Source organism: Aspergillus multicolor (genome assembly GCF_047715735.1).
Source record: "Aspergillus multicolor strain CBS 133.54 unplaced genomic scaffold BDW74scaffold_20, whole genome shotgun sequence".
Taxonomy (NCBI): Eukaryota; Fungi; Ascomycota; class Eurotiomycetes; order Eurotiales; family Aspergillaceae; genus Aspergillus; species Aspergillus multicolor.
In genome coordinates this window covers 238,647-262,818 of record NW_027395971.1, presented here as the reverse complement: position 1 = coordinate 262,818, position 24,172 = coordinate 238,647, and the positions used below count along the sequence as shown (strand labels likewise).

The 24,172-nt window shown below is 52.9% G+C and overlaps 7 protein-coding genes across 7 annotated transcripts; 3 read left to right on the top strand and 4 right to left on the bottom strand.

Moving 5' to 3' along the window:
* The first annotated feature begins 7 nt into the window (after positions 1–7).
* BDW74DRAFT_156822 (MCT family MFS transporter) lies at positions 8–2,442 on the top strand. Its single transcript, XM_073725046.1, has 3 exons — positions 8–890; positions 944–1,085; positions 1,137–2,442. The coding sequence occupies exons 1-3, from the start codon at positions 730–732 to the stop codon at positions 2,091–2,093; spliced, it is 1,260 nt and encodes a 419-aa protein (XP_073581923.1). The 5' UTR covers positions 8–729; the 3' UTR covers positions 2,094–2,442.
* A 293-nt stretch (positions 2,443–2,735) lies between these two features.
* BDW74DRAFT_180062 (uncharacterized protein) lies at positions 2,736–14,675 on the bottom strand (the record flags this gene model as incomplete). Its single annotated transcript, XM_073729636.1, has 2 exons — positions 2,736–5,536; positions 5,576–14,675. The coding sequence occupies 2 exons, from the start codon at positions 14,673–14,675 to the stop codon at positions 2,736–2,738; spliced, it is 11,901 nt and encodes a 3,966-aa protein (XP_073581922.1).
* A 459-nt stretch (positions 14,676–15,134) lies between these two features.
* On the top strand, positions 15,135–16,873 carry BDW74DRAFT_186506 (cytochrome P450; the record flags this gene model as incomplete). Its single annotated transcript, XM_073731276.1, has 3 exons — positions 15,135–15,752; positions 15,811–16,330; positions 16,383–16,873. 3 exons carry the CDS (start codon positions 15,135–15,137, stop codon positions 16,799–16,801), a joined length of 1,557 nt encoding a protein of 518 aa, XP_073581921.1. The 3' UTR covers positions 16,802–16,873.
* A 419-nt stretch (positions 16,874–17,292) lies between these two features.
* BDW74DRAFT_180060 (uncharacterized protein) lies at positions 17,293–19,130 on the bottom strand (the record flags this gene model as incomplete). Its single annotated transcript, XM_073729635.1, has 2 exons — positions 17,293–18,457; positions 18,517–19,130. The coding sequence occupies 2 exons, from the start codon at positions 19,128–19,130 to the stop codon at positions 17,293–17,295; spliced, it is 1,779 nt and encodes a 592-aa protein (XP_073581920.1).
* A 514-nt stretch (positions 19,131–19,644) lies between these two features.
* Positions 19,645–20,764, bottom strand: BDW74DRAFT_180059 (zinc-binding alcohol dehydrogenase family protein; the record flags this gene model as incomplete). The annotated part of the gene is made up of 2 exons (XM_073729634.1): positions 19,645–20,176; positions 20,232–20,764. 2 exons carry the CDS (start codon positions 20,762–20,764, stop codon positions 19,645–19,647), a joined length of 1,065 nt encoding a protein of 354 aa, XP_073581919.1.
* Positions 20,765–21,144: 380 nt separating this feature from the next.
* BDW74DRAFT_169103 (cytochrome P450) lies at positions 21,145–23,071 on the top strand (the record flags this gene model as incomplete). Its single annotated transcript, XM_073726943.1, has 7 exons — positions 21,145–21,335; positions 21,402–21,532; positions 21,701–21,954; positions 22,025–22,207; positions 22,263–22,331; positions 22,385–22,646; positions 22,728–23,071. 7 exons carry the CDS (start codon positions 21,145–21,147, stop codon positions 23,069–23,071), a joined length of 1,434 nt encoding a protein of 477 aa, XP_073581918.1.
* Positions 23,072–23,465: 394 nt separating this feature from the next.
* On the bottom strand, positions 23,466–23,774 carry BDW74DRAFT_180057 (uncharacterized protein; the record flags this gene model as incomplete). Its single annotated transcript, XM_073729633.1, has 2 exons — positions 23,466–23,505; positions 23,575–23,774. The coding sequence occupies 2 exons, from the start codon at positions 23,772–23,774 to the stop codon at positions 23,466–23,468; spliced, it is 240 nt and encodes a 79-aa protein (XP_073581917.1).
* Positions 23,775–24,172: the final 398 nt, after the last annotated feature.

Below are 24,172 nucleotides of genomic sequence, written 5' to 3'. Positions count from 1 at the left end.
GATCACTCCCAGTCGGAGCAATTCAACGACCGCAGGGACCAATTATCGTTGTCTGAATAAGGGGGACGTTGCGAACCCTATTGCGTCGGCCTGCAGAAATGATCCTTCAGGCGAGACATGCCGCGACCAGCGTCTGATCCTGCGCTAATGCACCGAGTAAGCGACGTCTGGATTCGCTGAGCCTCTAGGACACAGTTAGGACCCGGACCAACTTGTGGCAGCTTGCTCCTGACAAGTACAGATCAAATCCAATCAGATGCTCATGTTTTCTTAGCTGCTTCAGCAGGCTATACATGTGCATACTCCTTTGGCCTATGCTTGCGAAGGCAGCCGTGGCGGCCGCCGTCGCCGCTTTGGTTTGGGGGCGGAAAGGAGCAGATTATATCACTTGGCTGCAGGTCAAATCCTTCTAAGTATTGGAGAAGGGAGCTAGCTCTACAGGATTCGGAATTCCCGCTAGTTAACGTCATGGCTAATGCGTCAAGTCTGTCCGAGATTTGGGGGCGGAAACTCGGGGCTCGGACTCGGGGCCGGGGATGTGCGAAGACCGAGGAGGCAAGCGATATCTCGGCGTTGATCCTCGGGTCCGGTCTCGGCGTCGGTTAGACCGAAGTACGGCCTCGCGTTAATGATAGGGGGTTTTATAAATCCCAGAACTGTCTACAACGTCTCGCAGAGATAGTTAACTTAGTCTGAGTACTCCACCTGCGCAAGATTTTGAACAACATCATGTCGTCTGTCCGGGAGAGTTCCAAGGAAGAGTCCATCACACAACCTCCCAAGGATCCCGTGCCCGCTCCATTCCCAGATGGCGGAGCACGAGCCTGGATGGTGGCTCTAGGAGCTGGTGGTGTGCTATTCTGTACTTTTGGATATGTCAATGCCTTTGGGTTAGTCTGCTCCCTCGCTTTCCCACATAGACACTCTGCTAACCAACCTCTAGTGTCTACCAAGATTACTACATCACGCATCAGTTGAGCAACTACAGTGCCTCGGACATAGCTTGGATTGGCTCTGTCCAGACCTTCTTCCTCTTTGGATCAGGTCTCATCGGTGGTCCCCTGTTTGATCGCTATGGCGCCAAAGTAAGCTGACCAGGCCCCTCGTTGGAACAATCAATTGCTAACCGATAAAAGGTCATCTGGGCGCCCGCTGTATTCGTCATATTCAGCGTGATGATGACCAGCTTGTGTTCGAAATTCTACCAATTCTTCCTAGCGCAAGGTATTCTCGGTGGAATCAGCATGGGCTTGGCATTATCTCCAGCCCTCTCGTCCACGGCCCAATATTTTCAGAAAAAGCGCGCGGCAGCAATGGGCATCACCATCGCCGGGTCCTCGCTCGGCGGTGTCATTTTCCCCATCGCACTAGAACAGATGTTCTACTCTTCTCTAGGCTTCGCATGGGCGGTCCGCATCGTCGGCTTCGTCATGCTGGGCGTCATGTCCTTCTCGGTCATTGGCATCCGCGCACGCCTCCCGCCTAAGAAACAACGCTTCCTCAAGCTCGAGGCATTCAAGAAACCGCACTACGTCGCAACCCTCACGGCGATCTTCTTCCTCAACGTCGGCATCTTCACACCATTCTTCTACCTCCCGCTATACGGTCAATCCCACGGCATGAGCACGAGCCTCGCCTTCTACTTGATCGCCATTCAAAACGCAGCTTCCTTCTTCGGTCGTCTTGTCCCCGGCGTCATCGCCGACAAAATCGGACCGTACAACATGCTCGGAACAGTCAGTGTCATCACCGCAATCATCACATACTGCTGGATCCAAATGACAACCAACGCAACAATCATCGTCTTTGCGGCCCTGTACGGCTTCTTCTCCGGAGGCATCATCGGCATTACGCCGGCTTGCATTGCAAACTGTGCGGGCCACCCCCAGGAAATCGGCACGTACATTGGCATGGGCATGGCCGTCATGTCAGTCGCCACGCTTATTGGCCCTCCCATCAACGGTGCGCTGCTTAACGACTACGGTGGCTTCCTGCAGGTGCAGATCTTCAGCGCGACGGTTATGATTTTCGGTGGATTCTTGGCCTTCGTCGCGAAGTTGGTGGGTGGAAAGGGTGTTTTGGCGAAGGGATAAGCTTGATGTCGCCTTTTTAGATGTGAGAGTTAATGGGTTGGAGAGGAAGATTTACGGCTGCGTGCAGAGCACCAGGTAGATATACATATTCGGACTTTGGGAATCTTATTGGCGGATTAGGCGTTGGTAGAACTGTCTTTTTGTTTTTATTGTTTCGTTGAAGTTTTGTCGGCTTATCAAAACCTAAATGCCTAACGACCATCACCATATATAATAGTCCTCTTCTAGTACCTTTTCACCGTTCAGCCGTCATGACTTCTCTATAGACTTTTCCCGCTTTTAGACACCCTAAAAAGGTTAGGAGAGACTCTTATACTATGAAAAGAATATGGAAGTTGCTAGTTTAAAAATGCCTGCACTGACTTACTGGTGGTAAGCGATACCGACATAGGTCGGCGTTGCGAGAAAGCCTTTTGTACGACTTATGATGCGCATTATGCGATAGTTCCAAGAGCTTCAGAGATTTTTTAACTCCAACAAGAAATATTTGCATGTTTAAATAGATCATTGATGTATCATGGTGACTACTGTATATCAGGCAGGTAATATGAACGACAAACCAAAACAAAACCAATGAACGCCACAAAAGTAGTACATACAAATAAAAGCAGAAGTGGCCTGGAAGAGTAATGTACAATACAATCAATGAGTCTTCAGGTGTTCTCCCATGTAAGGGAACATGATCGTCTCGCCCTTCGCCGTCATCGCTTCCAAGTACCCAGTAATCAAGGGATCAATGCCAGCCTGCAAAGCGCGCTCAATCCACTCAGCCATAGAGACCTCCTCGAAGTCGCTTGCAAATAGCGCTTCCATCCGGGTCTTGAAGTCATTCATGGCAACTCTGCAGCCACTAGAATGGTGCTTGAAGTGCACGGTAGACTTGAGCTCACTATCGCTGACTTGAGAAGACCCAACAGCCAGTGCCTCAGTAGCAATCGCGTCCGCGATCTTATGAACGTCCTCAAAGTCGAGATACCCCTCGAAGTTTTCGAAGCGCGGAACAGAGCAGGTCAGCTTGGAGTACTTCAAAAGAGCATTCAGAGCATCTTCGTTTGGTGCCTCCTCGCCAATGACGGCGCACGGACGATGTATGGTAACAGGAAGTCCGTGATCAAGTCTGGCAACAGACTCAAGCAGTCGTTCACTTGCCCACTTGCTAGCAGTGAAGCCCTCAGAGCCATCAGTATTGGGTAACGACGACGAAACCGAGACCGGTGGGAGAGAGGTGCTTCCGGAGAGTAGGGTGACGCGGTTGGAAGAAATAAAATGAATAGGAATCCTGCGCGGAAGAGCGAGAGACGCTAGGAATTGTGTGGAGCCAAGGTTTGAAACGCGCAGAGAGGAATAGTTGTTCAGGCAGTGGCCGGTGCTGCCGGCATGGATGATAACGCTCAACGATGACTGTAGGCTCGCGATCTCGGTCTTCGACAATCCGAGATGGGCTTGAAGGAGATTGCCGGTATAGATGCTGATTTTGTCGGATGATGGAAGGCGGGATGTATCCTCGGCGGGAACGGCGACACAGTGTACTCGCTCGACGGCAGGGTTGTCGAGAAGGGAATATAGAATCGTTCTGCCCAAGAAACTGGTTGAACCGGTAAGTAGGATCTCCTGGCTGTCAGATCTTTCTTTAAATTGACTTTCCGAGGATTGGCGACCAGCAGCAGAGATGATGTCTTGTGTTAGCGACGTTTCGGCCTCCCAGACGATCGTTGAGAATTGGGATGATTGCTGGTCTTCACGGTGACGACTGATCCGCCTGGCCATCTGACCGAGGGTAGGGAACTGGTAGAGCTCAGCGATGGGGATCGACACGCCAATGGACTCCTTGATGGAGCCTTGGAGTCGGACGAGAAGCATGGAGGTTCCTCCTCGCACGAAGAAGTCTGATTCGGCGTCAAGTCGGGAAGGACCACCTGAGGCCGGTAGCACCTTCTCCCATAACAAACGCAGCTCCCCTTCTGCGAGGTCGAGGTTTCTCCCATTGTTGGTGCTAGAACTGACCATGGGCGCATTTCGCTGGGTTGGCAGAGGCAGAGCCATGATGGCCTTTCGGTCGACCTTGCCGTTTGCGTTGGTTGGTAGGCGCTGCAGAGGCACGACAATAGAAGGAATCATGTACTGTGGCAAGGGAAGGTCTCTGGCGAGCTGCTGCAGCCTTGAGCCGTCCACATGGTCTTGCACTTCTCCGAGCGGCACGACGTGAGCCACCAGGTAAGGCGAGCCAGAAACAGAATCACGGACGCTAACAACGGCCTCCGAGATCAGGTCATGGCCAGTCGTGAGCAAACTGTTGGCGATTTCGTCTAGCTCGATTCGCAGGCCGTTGAGTTTGACTTGACTGTCGCCGTCCTTGCGGCCCGAGAAGACCAAAGTTCCGTCCTCAAGGAGCCGACCCATATCTCCGGTTCTGTACATCTTGGTCCAACCGCGGGCAATGTCTTCTGGGCTGGCAAAGGGATCTTGGACAAATTTCGTGTTCGTTTGGTCGGGTGAGTTCAGGTAGCCGAGCGAGATGCCCGCACCCCCAATGCAAATCTCGCCAGTGATGCCAATGGGTACTGGAGACCCCAAATCATCCATGATGTAAACCGAATAGTTGGGCAATGCCTTCCCAACCAAAGACCCTTCGGTGGTGCCTTCAGCCTCTGAAGAGAGAGGAATATCATGGAATGTCGCCGCCGCGGTTATCTCTGTCGGACCATAGCAGTTCGTCAATTGCAAACTAGGATGACCTAACTGACAAAACTGCTGGACCAGCTGGCGCGAGACTACCTCGCCACCCATGCACGCGTGTCTCCACGCGTAGGGCTTTTGAAGCTGCTCTTGACCGTACCGCAGCAGCAGAGAATACTCCGAAGGCGTGGCAATACTCAATGTAATTCGTTCGTCCGCAATGATCGTGGACAGGGCCACAGGATCTCCTCTCGCTACTTTCGGGGCGATGACCAACGTGCCTCCGTTGCCAAGAGCACAGAATGTCTGTACGACGGACATGTCGAACCCTAGGGAGCTTTGTTGCAGAACGACCTCTCGGCTGAGAGCTAATTGATCCGTTTTTGCAGCGAGATGGTTGACGAAGTTTTGCTGACTTAGTAGAATACCCTTAGGTGCACCGGTACTCCCGCTGGTGTAGAACAGAAAAGACGCCTCATTTGATCGAGGCGTGATGACCGAGTTGTGCGCAGGAGTCGATTCGGTTGTGTCGTCGATATTGGCTAGTTTGCAGGTCTTTGCAAGCTCGAGAGCGATGTCTTGAGTAGAGGCGTGGTACAGCACCAAGGCGGGCTCGCAACCGTTGACGATGGTGTTGAGTCGGGCCGGAGGCAAACGTGTATCGAGGGGAGTGTAGATGCAACCAAGGCGAAGTGAAGCTAGCATGCAAGCAATGGCGTCAATCGAGGGATGAACGAGAACACCGACACTGTCTCCAGAAGAGACACCTTGGCTGGTTAGCATGCGGGCAAGATCCTCCACCCTACCGGTCAGTTGCGCGTAGCTCAACGCAGATGCTCCGTCCTTGATAGCCAGCTCGTCGGGGAATGATCTCTGGATTTTGTCAAACCGCTCCCACAGAGTGTTGGGCCAGGAGTATTCGACTCTGGGGCCCGTGGCAACTGAAAGTGCTCTTCCCTGAGCCGGCTCTATTGTGGCCGGTAGCTCCTTGATAGGGGTCGAAGGGCTGTCGGACGTGGCCCGAAGGACGTCGACGTACATCTGCAACAAAAGCTCTGTGGACTCCTTTGTGTACAGTTGCTTCTGGCTCGTCAGTTCGAGCAAACAGGTCCCCGACGCGGTTTCAGTGATGCCAAAGCTGAGATCGTACGGATTCTTCGCGTCGTCGGCGGAGGCAATTTTCATTGTGCCTTCCCCAAGGGGAACCTCGAGCATTGCACCCATGCGATAGTTGACAGCGATCTGGAACAAAGGGCTGTGCTCCGCGCTTCGCGAAGCCTTGAGAACCTCGAGAATAAGGTCAAAGGGGACATCCGAGTTGGAAAGGGCTCCAAGTATCGTGCGCTTGGTGTCGGAAACCAAGTCCTGGAAGCTGCTGCTTTCACTTGCAGTGAAGCGGACCGGGAGGAGATTCAAGAAGAAGCCCACTGTCCCTGAATGGGCTTCACTGGTCCTGTTCGCATCTGCCACGCCGATGCAGAGGTCGTTGATCTTCAGCAGCCGGCAGAGAATACTCTGAATGACGGCCAAGTGGAAATGGAAGGGTGTTGCATGCAAGGACCGGCTGGTTTGTCGAATGTGAGACACAATTCCTTGATCGAGATGGGCACTGGCGACATGGCTATCGTATGTGGTAAGCGGCTTGCGGGATTTCGTTCGAGCCATTGGCAGCAGTGGAATGACGGACGATGGCGGGGTGTGCTGCTTGCGCCAGTAGTCAAGTTGTCCGTCAAAGTCTCCTCCTTGAGCTGATTGCAGCTGCTTCTCCGTCCAGTCGATGTATTCGAGGTCAATTGCAGGAAGTGGGCGAAGCCGATAAGCGAGATCCAGGTCTCGCAAGAACAGATGCCAACTCACCCCATCCATGACAATGTGATGGTAGCCGAAGATGATGGTATGCTGGTCCGGAGACAAGGAAACGACGGTGGTCGCAAATGCTTCACCCTTTTCGAGGTTCCAGACTCGGGTCTTCAAGCGGTTGTATTCCCTCGTGACTGTCTGCTCGTTGCCGGATGGAATATGCTTGATGGAACTGGTCGGTGGCGAAAGTATTCCTTGCATGAGCGTCTCGCTAGCTGAGTCCATGAAGAAGCATGTATGCAACGACTGGTGGTGGCGAATGATAGTGTCCAGGGCATTGACGACCCGGGAGGCTGGGAGTCTTCCTTTGACATCGTAGCTCACGGTAACGTTGTACGTCGTCGGGTCATGAAGATAGTGCGTCAAGAACCAGAGTCTTGACTGAGCGAAGGAGGCACGCTCGGTGCGGACCATGTCTTGCTGGAGGCTGTGATCCAAGGCCTCTGCATCAACGTCCAGTGGCGCGGGAGTGTTCGGTTTGATGTCAGGTGTAGATGCCTGGAGACTTGGACTGGTGTGACTGCTCGAGGACGAGAAATTTCCTCGCGAATTGTCACCCTGGGTACTTGTATCGTAGTCCGCGTTGGCGGCCTCGGCATTGTCAAGAGTATCGTTGGTAACGGCGGCTGCTTGAGCTTCCATCTCAGCACTGCTAGTTGTGGCGGCAGGCACCTCCTGTTTCTCCAACTGCAATGCCAGGAACTGTCGGACGGCATCCTCGCAGATCTGAGCTGTTGTATCACCAGACAGAACTTTGAGCACGGGAACATCAATGCCGACTTCTTTGATGAACCAGCGTCGGATTTCAATCGCGAGCAAGGAGTCGCATCCCAGGTCGATGAGAGGAACATTCATGTGGACACTATTTGCAGGTAGCTGCATCATCGATTCGAGTTTCCTTGCAAATGCCTCTTGCACGATTGGTATGACGCCTTCCTCAGACACAGCCGATTTCAACAGCTGTTTCATGTCCGCGGTTGTTGCTTCTGCTTGGGTGGTCGCAGCGGCGTCTTGCATCAATGGCCGGGAGACGTAGTGAGAGAACTTCGGATTGTGCTCCCAAGGAGGTCGGTTAGTGGCGGTAGTCGAATCGACGAAGGGCTCCAATCCCAGAATGATTTCGTGTTGGCGAGAACTGTCGGCTGGACTGGCCAGGATGGTTTCTGCCATTGCATGACGAATGTCGGACTCCGATAGCGGCAGGAAGAACAGCCTGCGAAGCCTCTCCTCCATAGCTTGACCTCTACGAGCAACATATCCAACATCGGTGACCAGCCCAATATGCAAGACAGAAGCCGCAAGACCTTTCCCGCGGCGGTTGGCGGCAAGGCCGGATAAGAACATGTTTGCAGCGTGGTAGTTGGACTGGCCAGCATTGCCAATGATCGTGGCGAGAGAGGAGAAGAGCACAAAAAAGTCAAGTGAGTCGTCTTGGAAGATCTCGTCCAGGATCTTGGAACCCTCAACCTTAGGCGCGAGAGTATTATTCAAGCTGTCAGCATCCATCTCGGAGAAGAGTCTGTCCTTGAGAACCATGCAAGCGTTGAAGACTCCAGCAATGGGCGGCATCGATTTTCGAATCTCCTCAACCAGCTGCCGGACAGCATCTCTGTCTGTGATATCGTTCTGGAAAATACGAATATCGGCGATGCCATTGCACATGTCTCGTAACAGCTCCTCGTCGACACTGGGATTCCGACTAGTCAGAGCGATGTTCCGAGCTCCGTTCTCCACCATCCAGCGGCACAGTGAGAGGCCGAGATCGCCGGTCATACCAGCGAGAAGATAAGTAGCGTTCGGTGAGAATAGTGTGGCCGTGGCGAGCGGCTGGATTGCCAAGTGGACAGAGTCCGCACCCGTCCAATTCACCATCGGCAGTTGAGATGGAGTGGCAAGGGGCAGATCTTGAATCTGAATGCTCGGTCCAGGGCGCAAGGAGGTAGAGTGTGCAAGGGCAGCAGAATATGCGACTTCGAGGAGGTGACCGTCAAGCTCATGGAGCGTCATGTCGAAGATCCTGCAGTGTGTTGGGAGACACGCTTTGGGCTTCTCTGAAAGTTCGCCGGTGCAATCGATAACGGCGTCCAGGGTCTTTGGCAGAGAAGATTCAATCGACCGACGCGATGCTCTTGGGTGGATATAGGTCCAGTCGCTGAGGCAGCTCACCTTATCGGTTGAGGCGAACGAGAATGACTTTCCTGTCGACAGCAATGCCTCTGCAAAATCAGAGCTGGATTGATAGACAAGTGTCCGACTCTCAAGGGGAAGGCGGCTGCTGATATCTCTCGCCAGAAGGTGGCGGGCAGTCGCTTCGAGGGTTGCGGCATCGCAAGGCTGTTCCTCCCCGAGAGTAAGGACCATATCTTGAGGGACGTCGACGAAGTTCGCGTTCGAGATCGAAAGCGCCACGGCCGAAAGTCCGTCCTTTTGAAGAATACCCGTGCATATGTAGCATGTCGATCCACCAAAAACCGTGAGAGGTAGAGAGCGATGTACGCGAAGTCGACAGTATCCATTCTCGACAGGCCCGTCTACCACACCAGCATCCTGTACAAGGCGCAAAGAGCCAGCAAAGTCTTCCAAGCGTAAACGTATGCTCTCCAAGTCGACTGTCTTCGTGATCACTCGCCGACTGGCATTGTAGGTCTCGTTCAGTGGCGCCATAGGGAGAATCCGAGGAATGAGACGCCGCCCATTCTTGACTCGAACTTCCGGCTCTGCGCCGAACAGCATGTCCTCTGTCGAAGAAGATGAGCCGGCCTTCAACTGTAAAAGCATTTGTGAAAGGCTTTGTGCGCATGCAGCAGGTCCTTCGGAAACATCTGTATCGACGAAAAGTAAGTTCAGACCAGGCATCTCTGTCCTCAAGGCGCGCCCAATACCAACAGTCATGTTGACGTGGGCATTGTCACCGTTCGCGCTGTCAGTGGCCCAAACAACATTCCTCGTCCCGCTGAGAACATTTTGCAAGGCCTGCAGTCTCTCCTTGGTGACGGTAGTCGAGAACAATGGCTGGTCTAGCTCTTCCAGACAAATGATGTTTTCAAATCCAGCCAAGTGAGCTGGGTCCTCGTGCTGGATGCTCGCCCAGGTCTTGATGTTCTTGGTCCAGGCAGAAAGGTATTCGCGGATCTCCGAAGTCAACTGCGCGGTTGAGTTGGTTCGACCTCCAATGACAAGAATATCACCGGCAGGAAGGCTGCTCATCGATGCCGCTGGGTCCCTGAGATTCTGTACCCTCTCATCGATAGCCTGACTCACCATGAGTGAGAAAGAGTGCTTGTTGGCATCCAGCATGTCAGGCGTGAGGCAATCCAAGCCAGAGAACCCAGTTTGGCGAAGGAGCTGGTCCCATTGATCGACTGAGATGGCGGGTGAGAGAATCCTTCCGTCATCGACACCATACCACCAACCTGGAAGGCCACCCATGATGAATTGCGTTCTCAGAACATCGGGACCAGTTATCTCCATCAATACCAGATATCCACCTGGTTTCAAAAGAGCTCGAGCATGCTTCATGGTTTCCTCTAGCTTGCGCGTAGCATGGAGGACGTTCGCGGCAACGATCACATCGTACCCGTGCTCCTCAAAGCCCTGGGCGGCGACATCCTTCTCGACGTCACAGACCTTGAATTGGATCTTGCCTCTTGCATCCTCAAACTTTGCAGCCGCGTCTTTGAAGAATGCGGGCGAGATATCGGTGTACGTGTAGGAACCGTACCGACTGCCGATTCTGTCGAGGATACTTCGCGTCGTTCCGCCCGTACCAGCGCCGATTTCCAGAATATTGGCGTGGGGATACTTGAATGTGATCTGTTCAAGGGCGTCCGAGACGGCATTGTTGATGACAGAGAAACCATACCCTTCCATATAGAAGCGGTTGAGCATGTCGTCCTGCACCATGACCTCCAAAAGTTGAGTCTCGCCACGGACGACAGCGGACAAGTTCTCTCCAACGGCTTGAATGAGGCGCATATCCACGCGAGATGCATAGGGCTCGATGGCAGCGGAGATAGTCTGCCAGTCGTCATCAAGCCACTCAGGTTTCGAAATCGGATGCTGTCCATGGCGCACAGCAGAGACTTGGAATTTGACTGCGTCGAACATGCGCTGATGATACCAGGGGAACCCAGCAATTTCGTCTGAGCCGACGTCTTGAAGAAGCTTCTGCCAGTAAAACAGAGACACCCGGTCCAATGCTTCAACCAGTGGGATGTCGTCCTTGACTGCACGACTAGTCACTTCGCCAACCCCCAGTGAGACATCAGGTCCCCAAACCGTCTCCGAGAACAGGCACTTGTCGTTCTCGGGCTGCGGCTCAGACATGGACTTCATGGAGATTCCCTCGACTTGGAGAGAGGCATGGGGAGAGTCAACTGAGTAAAGATGAATGTCACCCTTCAGCAGTGTCGAGTTCGAAGTGGTAACGAACGCGTCGGCCTCCATCTGCGTTTCTCCGTCCGTGGTCAGGAAGGAAGAGTTAGGGTTCACGGCCACCCTCTCAATGTGCACCGGAAGATACGGAGCCCAGATCTCGCCACTGGCCGGCGAGGAAAAAGCAGTGTAAACTGACTGGAACGCGACATCCAAGAAGCCAGGATTGATAGTGTACTTGTCGCCCATTTCCGCGCCCCAAGAAGCCTTAACAGATGAACAATTCATGGATCGCTTTCCCTGGACTAGGCCGCGGAATATGCCTTGATAATCCAGGCCAACCTTGTTCATGGCGTCGTAGAATCTCCCCATATCTACCGGTACATTGTTTGCCGGTGGCTGGATCCTTTGTGGAAGAATATCTGCTGTTGGGTCACCGAAGTTGACTGCAAGACGGCCTGTGCATGCTTTGACCAAAGGCTCATTACCTTCTGCAGAGCAGAAGTAACAGGCAAACTCAGCTTCCAATCGATCAGCATCTTTCGTGTCGATGGTCCGAGCAGTAAAAACTGTTTCGACGCTTCCTTGCTCTGCAATTACCAATGCACGGCGCAGAGAAACGTCTTCGATCTCGAACAAAGTGGCAGGACGCCCATCCGCCAGAGCGCGTGCTGCCTCAAGAGCCATAGCCACGTAGCCGGCACCAGGAAACAAAACTTGACCCTGGAAAACGTGACCCCTAATCCAAGGCAATTCGCTGAGACGCAGTACATTCCGCCATCTGCGACTGTCATCAGAGTCATCCGGCACCCGACGGCCTAGCAACTCGTGTGGGGTATCCTGTCGTAGTCGATATTGGCGGGAGATGCGAGACTCCTTCCAGTGCTGCTTGCTGTGGTCCCAGGAATAGGGTGGAAGATCTTTCACGACCTGTGGTCGCAGACGATCGCCCCTTTCGAAGCCATTGCGGTATCCGGTCATGTTGACATAGTCCGGCCCAAGTCGCGACCACACAAAACCAACTCCACCGGAGAAAGCTTCGATCTCGTTGTCGCCGCGACGCATAAATCCAGCGTAGGCCGGGATAGGGCCATACACTGCCTTGATGGTTTGCTCCACAGGGCCTTTGAGGGCCGGGTGTGGGCCGAGCTCCACGGCGACATCGAAGGGGCCTCCATTCCAGATGGAGGTCTCGATAGCCTGGGAGAACAGAACGGGGTTGCACATGTTGTCCACCCAGTATTGGCCGGCCAAGGTCGAGAGGTCGCCATCTAACAGCTGCGTATCGCCTCGGACGCTAGAGATCCAGAGACAGTCTTCCCTGGGGGGCTTGACTTGGATTTCACAGGAACGCAATGACTTGAGGTACGGCTCAGCGCAAGGCTTCATATGATGCGAGTGATAGGCGGTGTCCGTGCGCAGGATTCGTGCGAATTTCTTCTCGGATTCGAAGAGCTGCATTGCCTCCTCAATTGCATCGATGTCTCCAGAAAGTGTGACGCTCTGAGGAGAGTTGCTTGCAGCCGCTGCGAGGCGACCGTGCCATTGAGGTTGGGCGCAGAACTCCTCCGCTTCTTCAAAGGACATGGAAGTCGCCATCATGCGACCAACCTGGCCTTGTTGCCCAGCAGCAAGTTTTGCGTAATAGCCACGGTAGTAAGCGATCTTTATCGCGGCGGCCGCATCGATCATGCCGGCTGCATAAACTGCCGCGATCTCGCCCGAAGAATGACCCACTACCGCGTCTAACTTGATGCCGGCAGACCGCAGCATGTCGACCAGCCCGATTTGCACAGCGGTGCAGAGCGGTTGCGATAGGGCTGCTTCGCCAATGCGAGATTCACCCGCTCCCTTGAGAAGCTCGTCCACGAGAGACCACGTAGGGCCGTCAGGCAAAGCAGACAGGGCCTTCTGGCATCGATCAATGGCCAAGCGGAAAATATGATTGTGTCGCAGGAGCGAGGTGCCCATCGATGCCCACTGCGCACCTTGACCGGTGAAAACACCGAGTATCCCGGGTATTTCATTGGGATTGATCAGCTGGCTTTTGACACCGGCCGTCGAACTCGTGGTTTCCTCGGACTCTGCCACAAACCGATCCATGAAGTTGAGAAGTCGTTGAACGGTGCCACCGGCGAAGAAGTTTTTGATGGGCAGGACGCTTCGCCGGGCATGCAATGTCCACACAAGACTTTCGAGGTCAATTGATGGATCGGATCTAATTCTATCGGCCATGCTGCGGACATTGCCAATTAAGGACGCACTAGAGTTGGCAGAGAACAATAAAGGACCAATGAAAGTATCGTCGGGTGATATAGTTGTCTCTCGCACCGGACTGGTCAGTGCGTCGTACCCTTCAATAATGGCATGGGCATTGGTCCCGCCAAATCCAAAACTGTTGACGCTGGCTCGCATGGGCGATGAGCCGGTTTCTGGCCAAGGCACTGGGGTTATTGGGATTTCCAGTCGGTCGCAGAAAGGAAGAACGTCTGGATTCGGCTCCTGGAAATGCATGTTTGGAGGAATAGTTCGGTTTTTGATGGCAAGAACAGCCTTCAGGACACCGGCAAGGCCCGCACAGCCTTCAAGGTGACCTATAATTGTCTTCACGGATCCGACGTAAAGCTTGCCATTGGGTACAAGCTGATCCGACACTGCGCCCGTTTCAGGTCCGAAGAAAGCGTCGTGCACAGCGCGAGCTTCTATGGGGTCACCAGCGGAAGTGCCTGTTCCATGACACTCAAAATACTGACACCGATCCTTGATAGGGTCAAGACCTGCGTCGCGGTATGTTTGTCGAATAAGCTCGGCCTGGCTTGTTGCATTTGGCATAGTGATTCCCTTGGTACGACCGTCTGAGTTGACGCCTGTGCTGCGTATGACTGCCTCGATGTGATCGCCATCCATGATCGCTCGACTCAATGGCTTGAGGAGCAAGACACCGAACCCCTCTCCTCGGGCGTATCCATTGGCGGACTTGTCCCACATCCTTGAGCAGGAGTCAGGGGACAACATGTGTAAACTAGATTCGGCAATGTACATGGCCGGGTCCAGAATCAAGTTTGCGCCAGCGACGAGGGCAGACGTTGCGTCGCCGGCACGAAGGCCTTGCACTGCCTGATGCAATGCCACCAGTGAGCTGGAGCAGGCCGTATCAACAGTGACTGACGGCCCCTTGAGATTGAAAAAGTATGATAGTCGATTTGAAAGTATGCTGATGGCGGTTCCAGTAGCGTTGTATGTAGGTAGCACTTCTGTATCTCGCAGCTGAATGTTGCTGAAATCCGAGTTCATGACACCGACATGAACAGATGTCTTCGAACCGTTCATGGCTTCTAGCGAGTAACCGGCTGCCTCGAGAGCCTCATATGCAGTCTCCAGTAATAGTCTCTGCTGAGGATCCATCCCCTCCGCCTCGCGGGGGCTGATGTTGAAGAAAGAAGCATCAAACTCACGGCAGTCTTCCGAGAGCAAGTAACCCATGCCGCGCACGTCCGTGCTCCCGTGATGCTCGCCGTCTGGATGATAGAACCGACCCAGATTCAGTCTGTCGGAAGGAAAAGTTCTTCGGAGGTCGGTTGGTTCTTTTAGACGAGCCCATAGTTTCGAGGGGCTGTCCGATTGCCCAGGAAATCGACAAGAGGAACCAACAATGGCGACTAAGTCCTGCATGTTGAGGGATAGTGTCTGATTATGCAGATTATAGAAAGAAGGTGCCGAATAGGCTGTAAAGCGAGGAGTGGACAAGAGTCGTTTCGATTGTCCTGTGCTCGTCTGTTTGAAAAATAGTAGAAACGTTGTACATCGACCGAGTATACTGAATCCCTAGAGTATACATAGGCCACCCATGGCCCCGGGATAGTGGGTCCAGCTGAATGCCCTAAATCCTGCAATCAATGTCATAGAGACTCGCCTTCAACATTGGGGGCGAAATAACGGGATAGCGGGATATTCAGCGGGATTACGGTAAATCGACGGGAAATCCACAATGGTACTCCGAGTTGCTCAAGAAGCAGCCTTGGGAGTAAAATGGGCAGCCTGTCCATGGCCGCAGAGACCTGAGTGCCTTCTGTCGACAGTGGCTTCTTGCATTCGCCTACCTGTCGCCATTGTTTTGTTCTCTCATCAATCATGCGCTTAGCCAATACGATTCTGGCAAATCTGCCATCTTTCGTCCAGCCAGCTAGTTTCCTGGATGGGTTCAAGTTTGTTCTGTCTGGCCTTCTGGTCTATTACTGCGGCTCGATCGCAGTGGACTGGGTGACCTATGAATGGAAACGCAAGGCGCTTGGCTGTGGCAAGATCCCCAGGTACCCTCATCGTGAACCATTCTTCGGCTTCGATATCGTCCTGGGTATGGCCAAGTCATTGCGCAACAACTACTTCCTCGTCTGGCTCAACAAAGTTCATGAGAATCTGCCAAAGACGTTCTTAGTGAACTTTATTGGTACCCGTTTCATATACACCATTGAGCCAGAGAATATGAAGTCTATGTCCGCAATCAATTGGCAGGATTTTGCGGTCGGTCCCATGCGGCGCAACAACAAGGCCACTGCTCCGTTTGCCGACAAGGGTGTCAATACTGTTGACGGGCATGAGTGGGAATTCAGCCGATTTCTGATCAAGCCGTTTTTTAAGCGAGAGACGTTCACGGATACCAGGCGGTTGACTTTGCACGTTGACCGGGTCATGGAACTTTTGCCAGCAGACGGTGAAACGGTCAATATCCAACCTCTCATTCAACGCTGGGTAAGTTGCCTTCATTGTTGCTGCAATGACGATTTCTGATTGAGGTGTTTCACATAAGTTCCTTGACGTAACCACAGAATCTCTCTTTGGAGAGTCGATCGAGTCATTAGTGTATCCTGAGCGAGCCCCGATATGTTGGGCAATGGTAGATGTTCTCCGAGGCCTGCGACTGCGGCTTCAGTGGTACAAGTACATCTGGCTCTTTCGCCACCAGGCATGGCTTGATGCTGTGGACGTGGTCCACAAATACCTCAACGTCCACATCGATCGGACATTTGAAGAGTTGGACGAGTGCAAGCGCCAAGGGAAAGATCCAGAGGCCGCTGATCGTAACGACCTTCTATGGTACATGGCGAACAATCTGCCGGACAAGGAAGCCCTCCGCTCGCAGATATGCTTGATCTTTGTTCCCAACAACGACACAACCTCGATCTTCATCAGCCATATCCTATGGAACCTCGCCCGTCATCCAGAGGTATACGAAAAATGTCGGCAGGAGGTGCTCTCGGTGGGCGATGCAGAGTTGTCATTTTCAGTGCTCAGAAACATGAGATACTTGAATGGTGTCCTCAATGAAAGTATGTGGCTTTCTCCCCTTGAGTTCGTTGCCCGAAAGTTAACGTTTGGCAGCGCATCGCCTCTTCCCCAACGGCGTGACCCAAGTGCGGAAATGCATCAGAGACACGACCCTGCCCGTGGGCGGAGGACCCGACGGCAAACAACCAATCTTCGTTCGTAAGGGAGACGTCGTTCAGGTGAACAAGAACGTGATCCATCGAGACCCCGATATCTGGGGCCCTGACGTCGAGGAGTTCAAGCCTGAGCGTTGGGAGAACCTGCGGCCGTACTGGAACTTTGTTCCCTTTGGTGGAGGGCCGCGTCGATGTCCGGCTCAGATGCTGGTCACAGCAGAGGCCAGCTATTTTTTGGCTCGGATGATGCGCGTCTATAAGCGGATTGAGGCGAGAGACCCGAACCCTTATGTTGGGGTGATGCGCGTGGGACCTTCGAACAAGACGGGCGTGCAGATCGCGTTGTTTAAGGAGTAAAAGAGCGAAGACATAGTTTTGGTTGTAGGAACAGAGAAGAACATCTGAATGGATATTTTTATTTGAAGCAGCATAGTTTCTTTGATGAAGTACGCTTGATGAAGGTGTACGACGCGTAGAAAAACAATTGGGTAGTCGAAAAAGCAGTGGTGGCCTGAGGGGCCAAGGCCGCACCTGCCTCAAACGCAGTCCCACTTGTCAGCGCATCATACCGCTGGGCCATAAAAACCAATTGGCTATGAAGCCTGTCCTTATATACCAACACCACTTGAGGATCACTCTGAGACTTACAGAGCCCGCCACCGTTGTCATCACGCCTACGCAGTTTTCCTGCGAGCTAGTCATCTCTTCTTTATACCGTCTACTGTCGTATAATTCTACTCAATTGGCATGCACGGTATCGCTCGAACTATATCACCATAGGCGAGTGAACATTTAAATATTTCTGGCTTCCCATGATCTCGTCTGACGAAATTAGGCTAAATTCTAGCTCATAAAACCGCTTGCTCTCTCATCGCATCTACTCGTTCATGTCGACTCGAATAATCATGCTCATTTCCACTTGCCTTAGCCAGAATCCAGTCTGCTGTGTGCTGGCTGTCAATCCTGTTGCCATGCCATGAAACAAACCCGTCCGGTCGAACAAGAACAAGAGCGGCTTCCCAAACCTCATGAGCGTGTGCTTCTTCTGGTAGCCGAACAATCTCAAGAGGCAAACCTTTCTCCTTGGCGTTCTGTCTCATGCAGTCAACTGCGAAAGCGACTTCTTCGGCTTCCGAAAAGGCAACAAGAGTGAAACCGTCGCCGAATAGACGATACACCGGCGTTCCGTCCGCCAAATACACATGAGGCGCTCGGAAGCCGGGCATGGTCGTTGGAGCATACTTCCTGGGGTGAAACTCTGGCGGAGAGAGACCTGCGTCAAGAGCACCAGAGACACAGAGGTCGGAGGCATAGCGGTACCCCATCTCAACCCCGATGCTCTGGTTATGGCCGTCGTGTGTCTGAAGGTAGGAATGCATAGCTGCTCGCATCTCACGGCCTTCCACGCTGGGCGACTCGATGATGTCGGCATCGAGGCTCAGTGCGGCTGACATCTTCATCAAGTTTCCCATGTGCACTTTCGACCACTGCAAAGCTAATTCTCCCACGGGCCTGCGTTCTTGCTCGTATGACGACAAGGCCGCTGGGCCACCCCATCCTTGCATCACGGCCGCCAATTTCCAGCCGACGTCGTAGCCGTCTGCAATACCGGTGTTCATGCCGTACCCACCCGTTGGAACTGTCTGGTGGCATGCATCTCCGGCGATGAAGATGCGATGTTTGGGTCCTGCATAGGAGCGTGCAAGTGCAACATTTGGCGTCCACGTTGAGCGAACAAGAACTTCATCTATTTTTATCGGGAATGGCTGACCACTCATGCCGCCGAGAAGGTCATAGACAATCTCCTCGGATGAGAGCTGAGCGTGATCCACGTCGGGTTTCATGAAACGATGAACAGTCCATGTGTCAATCTCATCTTGGGCAATGACAGCTCCCTTGATCGAACCTCCGTCACCCGCAGCATTGGGAAAGAACAAGTGCCAGAACTGGCCTTGCTTTTGAATACGCGAGAGATCCTTAGACTTGAAGTGTATGAGGACAGCGTACCCATGGCTAAGATCCAGTCAGCGATCTGCCTCCACCTTACTTGCGTCAATCTCGCAGAAACTTACATCGGCCCGCCATCCAAGGGGATATCCAGACTCTTGCGTATAACACTATGCGCGCCATCACACCCAACAACAAAATCAGCACTGATCTTCCACTCTTCGCCCGTATCTGGATGAACAGCTTGCACCTCCGCGCCGTTATCCAGCTCTACAGCACTGGTAACCTTCCACCCAGCACGAAAGTCGATGAGCGGATTCTTCATCCCCAAGTCCTTCAGCCAGGCCTCGAAGATCTCCTGCGACACACGCAGCCACGGCTCCGAGGGCATACTCCCGTCATTCTGCTGTCTAATCTTCCGCTGAAACTCGTCTGGGCTCGGCAGATCCCACGAAGTTACAGCCTTTTCTGCTTGGAGGCCGCTTGAGAATAGACATGTGAATGGACAATGCGATGGCACGGCGACCTTGCGCAGGTCCTCTGCGATGCCTAGTCTCTGGTATATTTCCATCGACCGAGCGTTCGTGAGGTCCATTTTCGGCCATTTGGTTGTCGTGAGGTTTCGCTCGAGAATCACACTGCGTATTCCATATTTTGCTAGAGTTGTGGCTGTGATGAGGCCGACGGGACCACCGCCGACGATAAGGACGGTGTTGGGAGGTAGGGCTTCACGAGGCATGTTGATGTCTTTGCGCGACAAACTGGCTCGTGGTTTGATTAACGTTAGCTGGGAGATGATGCTACGCAATCAAGCCTTTAAAACGGCTACACTTTTTCTTTCTATTGATGGCTTACGCTGCCCAAGCGGTGATCGCCACATCTTCGGTGCTGCGATGCGTATTTTCCGATGCCTACGGAATATTCAGCCCCCCTGCGTTGGCCTTCGGGATTTAGTCGCGCGAGGTCCGCAGTACTCGGGAAATGTGCTAAGTGGAGTCTAGGGCAGGCCACAACTAATTCTAGCAGTAGAGCTTTCGACACCGTTAAGTCCTCCGCTGTAGGTATGCATAATGGTACCCTACCTTTACAGCACCTTGGAACGTGCACATTGCTGATGGAAGTCCGTATTTGATAGCTCTAATGATAAAGGTCTATGGGGCTCTGTTGCTTTGACTTAGGTCTAAATTAAGGCATATTAATGTACATTCAACTAGAGTTTCATTTCGCGATAGCATAACGTCAGTCTTTTCACTCTAGTGACTAGCCACCTCATACACCAGCTTCTTCCCTGAAACCTCCCCTCTCTGCAACAAGTCAAGTCCCTCGGACACGCGGTCCCACCCACCAGCCCTCAGCTCCAACGTATGCGGCTTGATCTGACCCTGGTCAATAATCTTCTGAGCGATCTGAAACCACCTCGCCGCAAACTTGCGGTCTTGCGGACACGCATCCCTCTTGAACGGCCTCTTCCATGGAATCGGCTGGTTGTATATCGTCAAACTAAGCACCCAGTTTGGCTTCACGCTCCGCCGTGTATGGCCGCGGATCGGGAACGGGTCGAGACTGAGGTATCGGCCTCCCGAGGGTCCGATCGCCTCGTAGCAGATTGCCATCGAGCGTGTATCAGTTATGCAGTCCAGGGCATAGGTTAGTTGCCCTTGTGAGAAGTCGCGGATTTGGGGACCGCATGTTGGGGAGTGGTAGTCGAATGCTGCTGCTGCGCCGAGGGTCTTGACGAGGGCGAAGTTATGGGGGGAGCAAGTCGCTATTGGCGAGTAGCCGGACCTGGGTAATGAGTTAGGGCATGAGATTAGGAGATATGAAGATGGTGGTAACATACCGTGCAAGGATCTGTATAGCAAGCGTACCTGTCGCCGTGGATCCACCATAGACCAGGACATACGGACGTGTGCCCTTCAGAGAGGACTCAGGTACCATTGACAACTTCAAGCAGTGGTACAGTGACATTCCTACGGTCGCCAGCCCAACACCCAGCGTAGCAGCCTCGTTGTAAGACATGTCCGAGGGAATCTTGAAGAGGAGGTCGGCCGGGACAGCGACGTACTCCGCGAACGCGCCATTGTCTAACCTGCTGGGGTTATTGCCAAACACACACCCAGAGACGCGGTCGCCAATGGTGAAGCCATTGGTATCCAAGCCGGCTGTCACAATGTCACCGGCGAAGTCGCACCCGATGGTCGCCCCGGGTGTAGGCGACATCTCGGCTGATTTGGCATCGAATGGGTTCAGAGCGATGCTCTTGACGTGCACTAAGACCTCGCCATCTTGGAGGGTTGGAATTGAAGTCACAACTGCGGCAATACGCCCGTCCGGGGTGATTTTGAGGGCGGTTTGTTGCTTGGGTGGGAACATTGTGGCTCTATAGTCGGGCTTGGATGAATACGTAGTTGCCCAGAACAGTGAACAAGGGATGCAGAATGTATTAGCAGATTCTCTTAGAGCCTTGAGCTCAATGAAGCTGCCTTGCCTTAGTATCTCCAACTTCGCTCCTCATCGCCGAGAGCTCGGGGAATTGAGCCATCGCCACAGCTGATGGATTTTCCGAATTGACTGCGCCTCGCCGTGCATATATTGATTAAGGCCGGAATAACGGCCAATCGCTCGGATTATTGAGAGTGAGTATGCCATGGAGTGTCAGAGCCCGTTGCTGGAGCTTCGTAGAAAACAATTGCCAGCCCCAGAGCAGATTTATCCCTCAATCGCCAAGACACGCTCCTGCCTTCTCCCGCACCATGAGCTTTGTCAACAACTTTGAGGGCCAGAGAGCCAGCTCTCCGGTTCTCAAGCTCTTTGCTGTGATATTTCTGATCATACTCATTCTCAAAGTTCGTGCCAGGCATGTGACAAGGAGAATCACAAACAAACACGGCAAGCGGATATGCGAGGTCCCTGGGGACGCCAGGGTGTCGAAGTTCGCTTTCAGGTAGGTCAAGATCTTGCGAAAGATTCCTCTGCCAGGAGCTGGGCACGCTGACAGACGACTTATTAGCCAGCAGCTTTCTGAGCAGGGTAAGACTCTGGCCGGAGACGAGCCCTTCATCATCCGCAATGGGCGAGCAAGAGAGCTCGTTGTCACCAAGCCCGAGCACATCTATGACTTTTACAAGGGTGATACTAAGCGTACGACTCAACTCAATCCGCGCTCTCGAAGGTGTACTTATGCAATATCTGCCAGATCACCCGAAGCCGCCGAACCTGAACATGGGACATTACTTTAGCGGGTAGGCCATCATCTTCTCACCTAATGAAGAACAAGCCATGCTGAAGCAAAGGCTCATAGGATCCTAGGAGGTGCAGTCGGTGTCCACGCAGGGGAAAGGTGGACGGTTATGCGTCGATATTTCGATCCCGAGTTCTCGTTTCAAAGCGCTCGGGGAGCGATTCCCAAACTCACCGCGGGCATCGACAGCTGGCTCAACGGGTTACCGAAACTAGGAACACAGACGGACAATGGGTTTGCTATGGATATCAAGAAACCCTGTCGGTTCTTACCTTTCAGGCTTGTGGCGGAGTTTATCTATGGAGAGGTTTTTGACGACAAGGTACTTTGACTTGTCTCTCGATAAGGGACACGGCACATAGTCTATGATCTGGGAACTGACTTTGCGTTAGCTTTTCGCCGCATTATTGGAACTCAATACTTTGCACGAAGCGATTCTGCACGATGTGATTGCCAACAAGCGTCTGACAACTAAGCTAGGTTCTTGGATGAACCGCCAGGCTGCTGGGCAGATGAAAGTGTTCCAGTCCAGATGGAAGGGCTTCAATCTTGATATTATCCAGACTGCTCGCGAGGTGAGTTGTGTCAAACTGTTGATTTTGGCTGGAGAGACAACTCATACCCAAAAAGGCATCCGCGGTTTGTCCTGCTGAGAGGATATACCGAGGTGTTGAAAAAGGTGAACTGAAACTAGACGAGGTAAGGTTATCTCAAAGTGCTCCCTGTGGATGCACGGTTGACACTTAATACAGTTCTTGCACACCCTAGACGAAATCCTTTTCGCCAACGTCGATGTCAGCTCTGCGGTCCTCAGCACTATGTTGCAGCATCTTGCTTCAGACCCAGCTTTTCAGCAGAAGTTCCGAGAAGAGATTCAAGAGCAAAATCAGGATGGCACTCGGACCTACGACACGGATGTCGAGCTCGAGAAGGATAGCTGGAAATATCTCTCGAAAGCAGAAACTCTTTTGAACTTTGCCATCATGGAAAGCATGAGGTTGTCACCGGCTTTTGGTAAGGATCCCTGTTCTCTTTTCCCTATACATCGTCAGATAATTACTGTCGGACCGCTAGCTAACATGAACGCGACAATAGCATTCTCGCTTCCCGAATGCACGGCCGTCCCCAAAGAGATCGGTGGCTACCAAGTCCCGGCACGATGCCCTGTCGTGATAGACGCTAAACGCCTGAACGCAGACCCCGAGACCTGGGGCAAAGACGGAAATCAGTTTCGCCCGGAGCGATTTCGGGATATTCCGGCCGCTAAACGTCGCTATGGGTTCATGCGGTTCGGGGTTGGGGCGGCTAGTGGAAGATGCTTGGGAAAGCACGTGGCTGATACTCTGTTCAAATTGACGGTGATGGAAGTCTTGCAGCGGTATAGTCTTCATTCGTTCAACGACGGGCTTGAGGTTGAGATGAGGGCTATCACCATATAAGCAAGTCTTAAGGAAACGCGCCTGAGACCGAAAGCCCTACCTTGTGTGGATTGGGCAGAAGACGCGCCACACACAGAGAGCTCTAGGAAGAACATTCAGTCCACTGATACCTAACTACACACCATATTATCTTGCCAGATTTAATGTATCATGACTAAGAAAAAAGCACGCGATATGATTCAAGTGGGGTATTTCTAATATATATACACGATAGCGAGATTTAAACCGGTTCTCGCAGGACCAAGACTAACAAACCAAAACCAAAACCCTAAGATTGTACGCCTTCACCCCAGAGAATGTTGATCTGGAACCACAAGTTCCCTGTTCAAGTAACATGCAGATTGTTCAGCGTATGCACCCTCGGCGGACGACCCAAGTCTCAATGTCTCAATGTTTATTGCGACGCCTGGCCATTATTGCTCTGGGCTCCGGCACTATAAACCGCAACAGTCAGAACCATGTCCACATCACTTTTACTGTGGTAGGCAGAGGCAAGCACTCACTGGTAGATCTTCTTAGCAACAAAATAAACCCCCGTTCCAACAAGCGCGACCTTAAGGAGCCCTCCAAGTCCCGCACGACGGGGCCCAAAGCCCACGCCGCGCATGTAGTTCATGTTCTGGCGGTAGCCGTAGCGGCGGCCCGGGCCTGTGAAGGAGGGGCTGAAGGGGGCGTTGGGGGCGTAGTTGTAGGAGGGGTGCATTTTTGATATTGTGTATGTATGAAGCTTCAGTTTTTGGATGGATAGTAGTAGTAGTGTCAAGAAAGAATAGGAGGGGAATGACTTGGATGGGGTGGAGGGTAAGCACTAAGCAATATATGCGCTGGTTGTTAGGCCGAGTCCGAGTCCGGGCCCGAGATCTCGGAGGACCGAGCTGGGCTTATCCCCGGCCCCGAGTTATTTTCGGGCGAGGGATCGCGACTGCGTCAGCTCTGGCCCCTGTGGGCGATGCTATGCGCGATGATATCAGCGGCGGCTTGCTGCTGCGTATGATATAACAGCTGGCAGCTCGCCTCCTCGAAAACGCTTACTCGGTAGGGAATAGCAGGAGGGCTTTGGGGACAACCCGGCAGATGACTTGGTTCAGGCCACGGTCAAGG

What these genes read in the sequence shown, in the direction of transcription:
- BDW74DRAFT_156822 (XM_073725046.1), top strand. Translation starts at nt 730, where the DNA reads ATGTCGTCTGTCCGGGAGAGTTCCAAGGAAGAGTCCATCACACAACCT. An exon ending in GGATATGTCAATGCCTTTGG is followed by an intron (nt 891 to 943) that starts GTTAGTCTGCTC and finishes ACCAACCTCTAG; the next exon opens with TGTCTACCAAGATTACTACA. An exon ending in TTGATCGCTATGGCGCCAAA is followed by an intron (nt 1,086 to 1,136) that starts GTAAGCTGACCA and finishes AACCGATAAAAG; the next exon opens with GTCATCTGGGCGCCCGCTGT.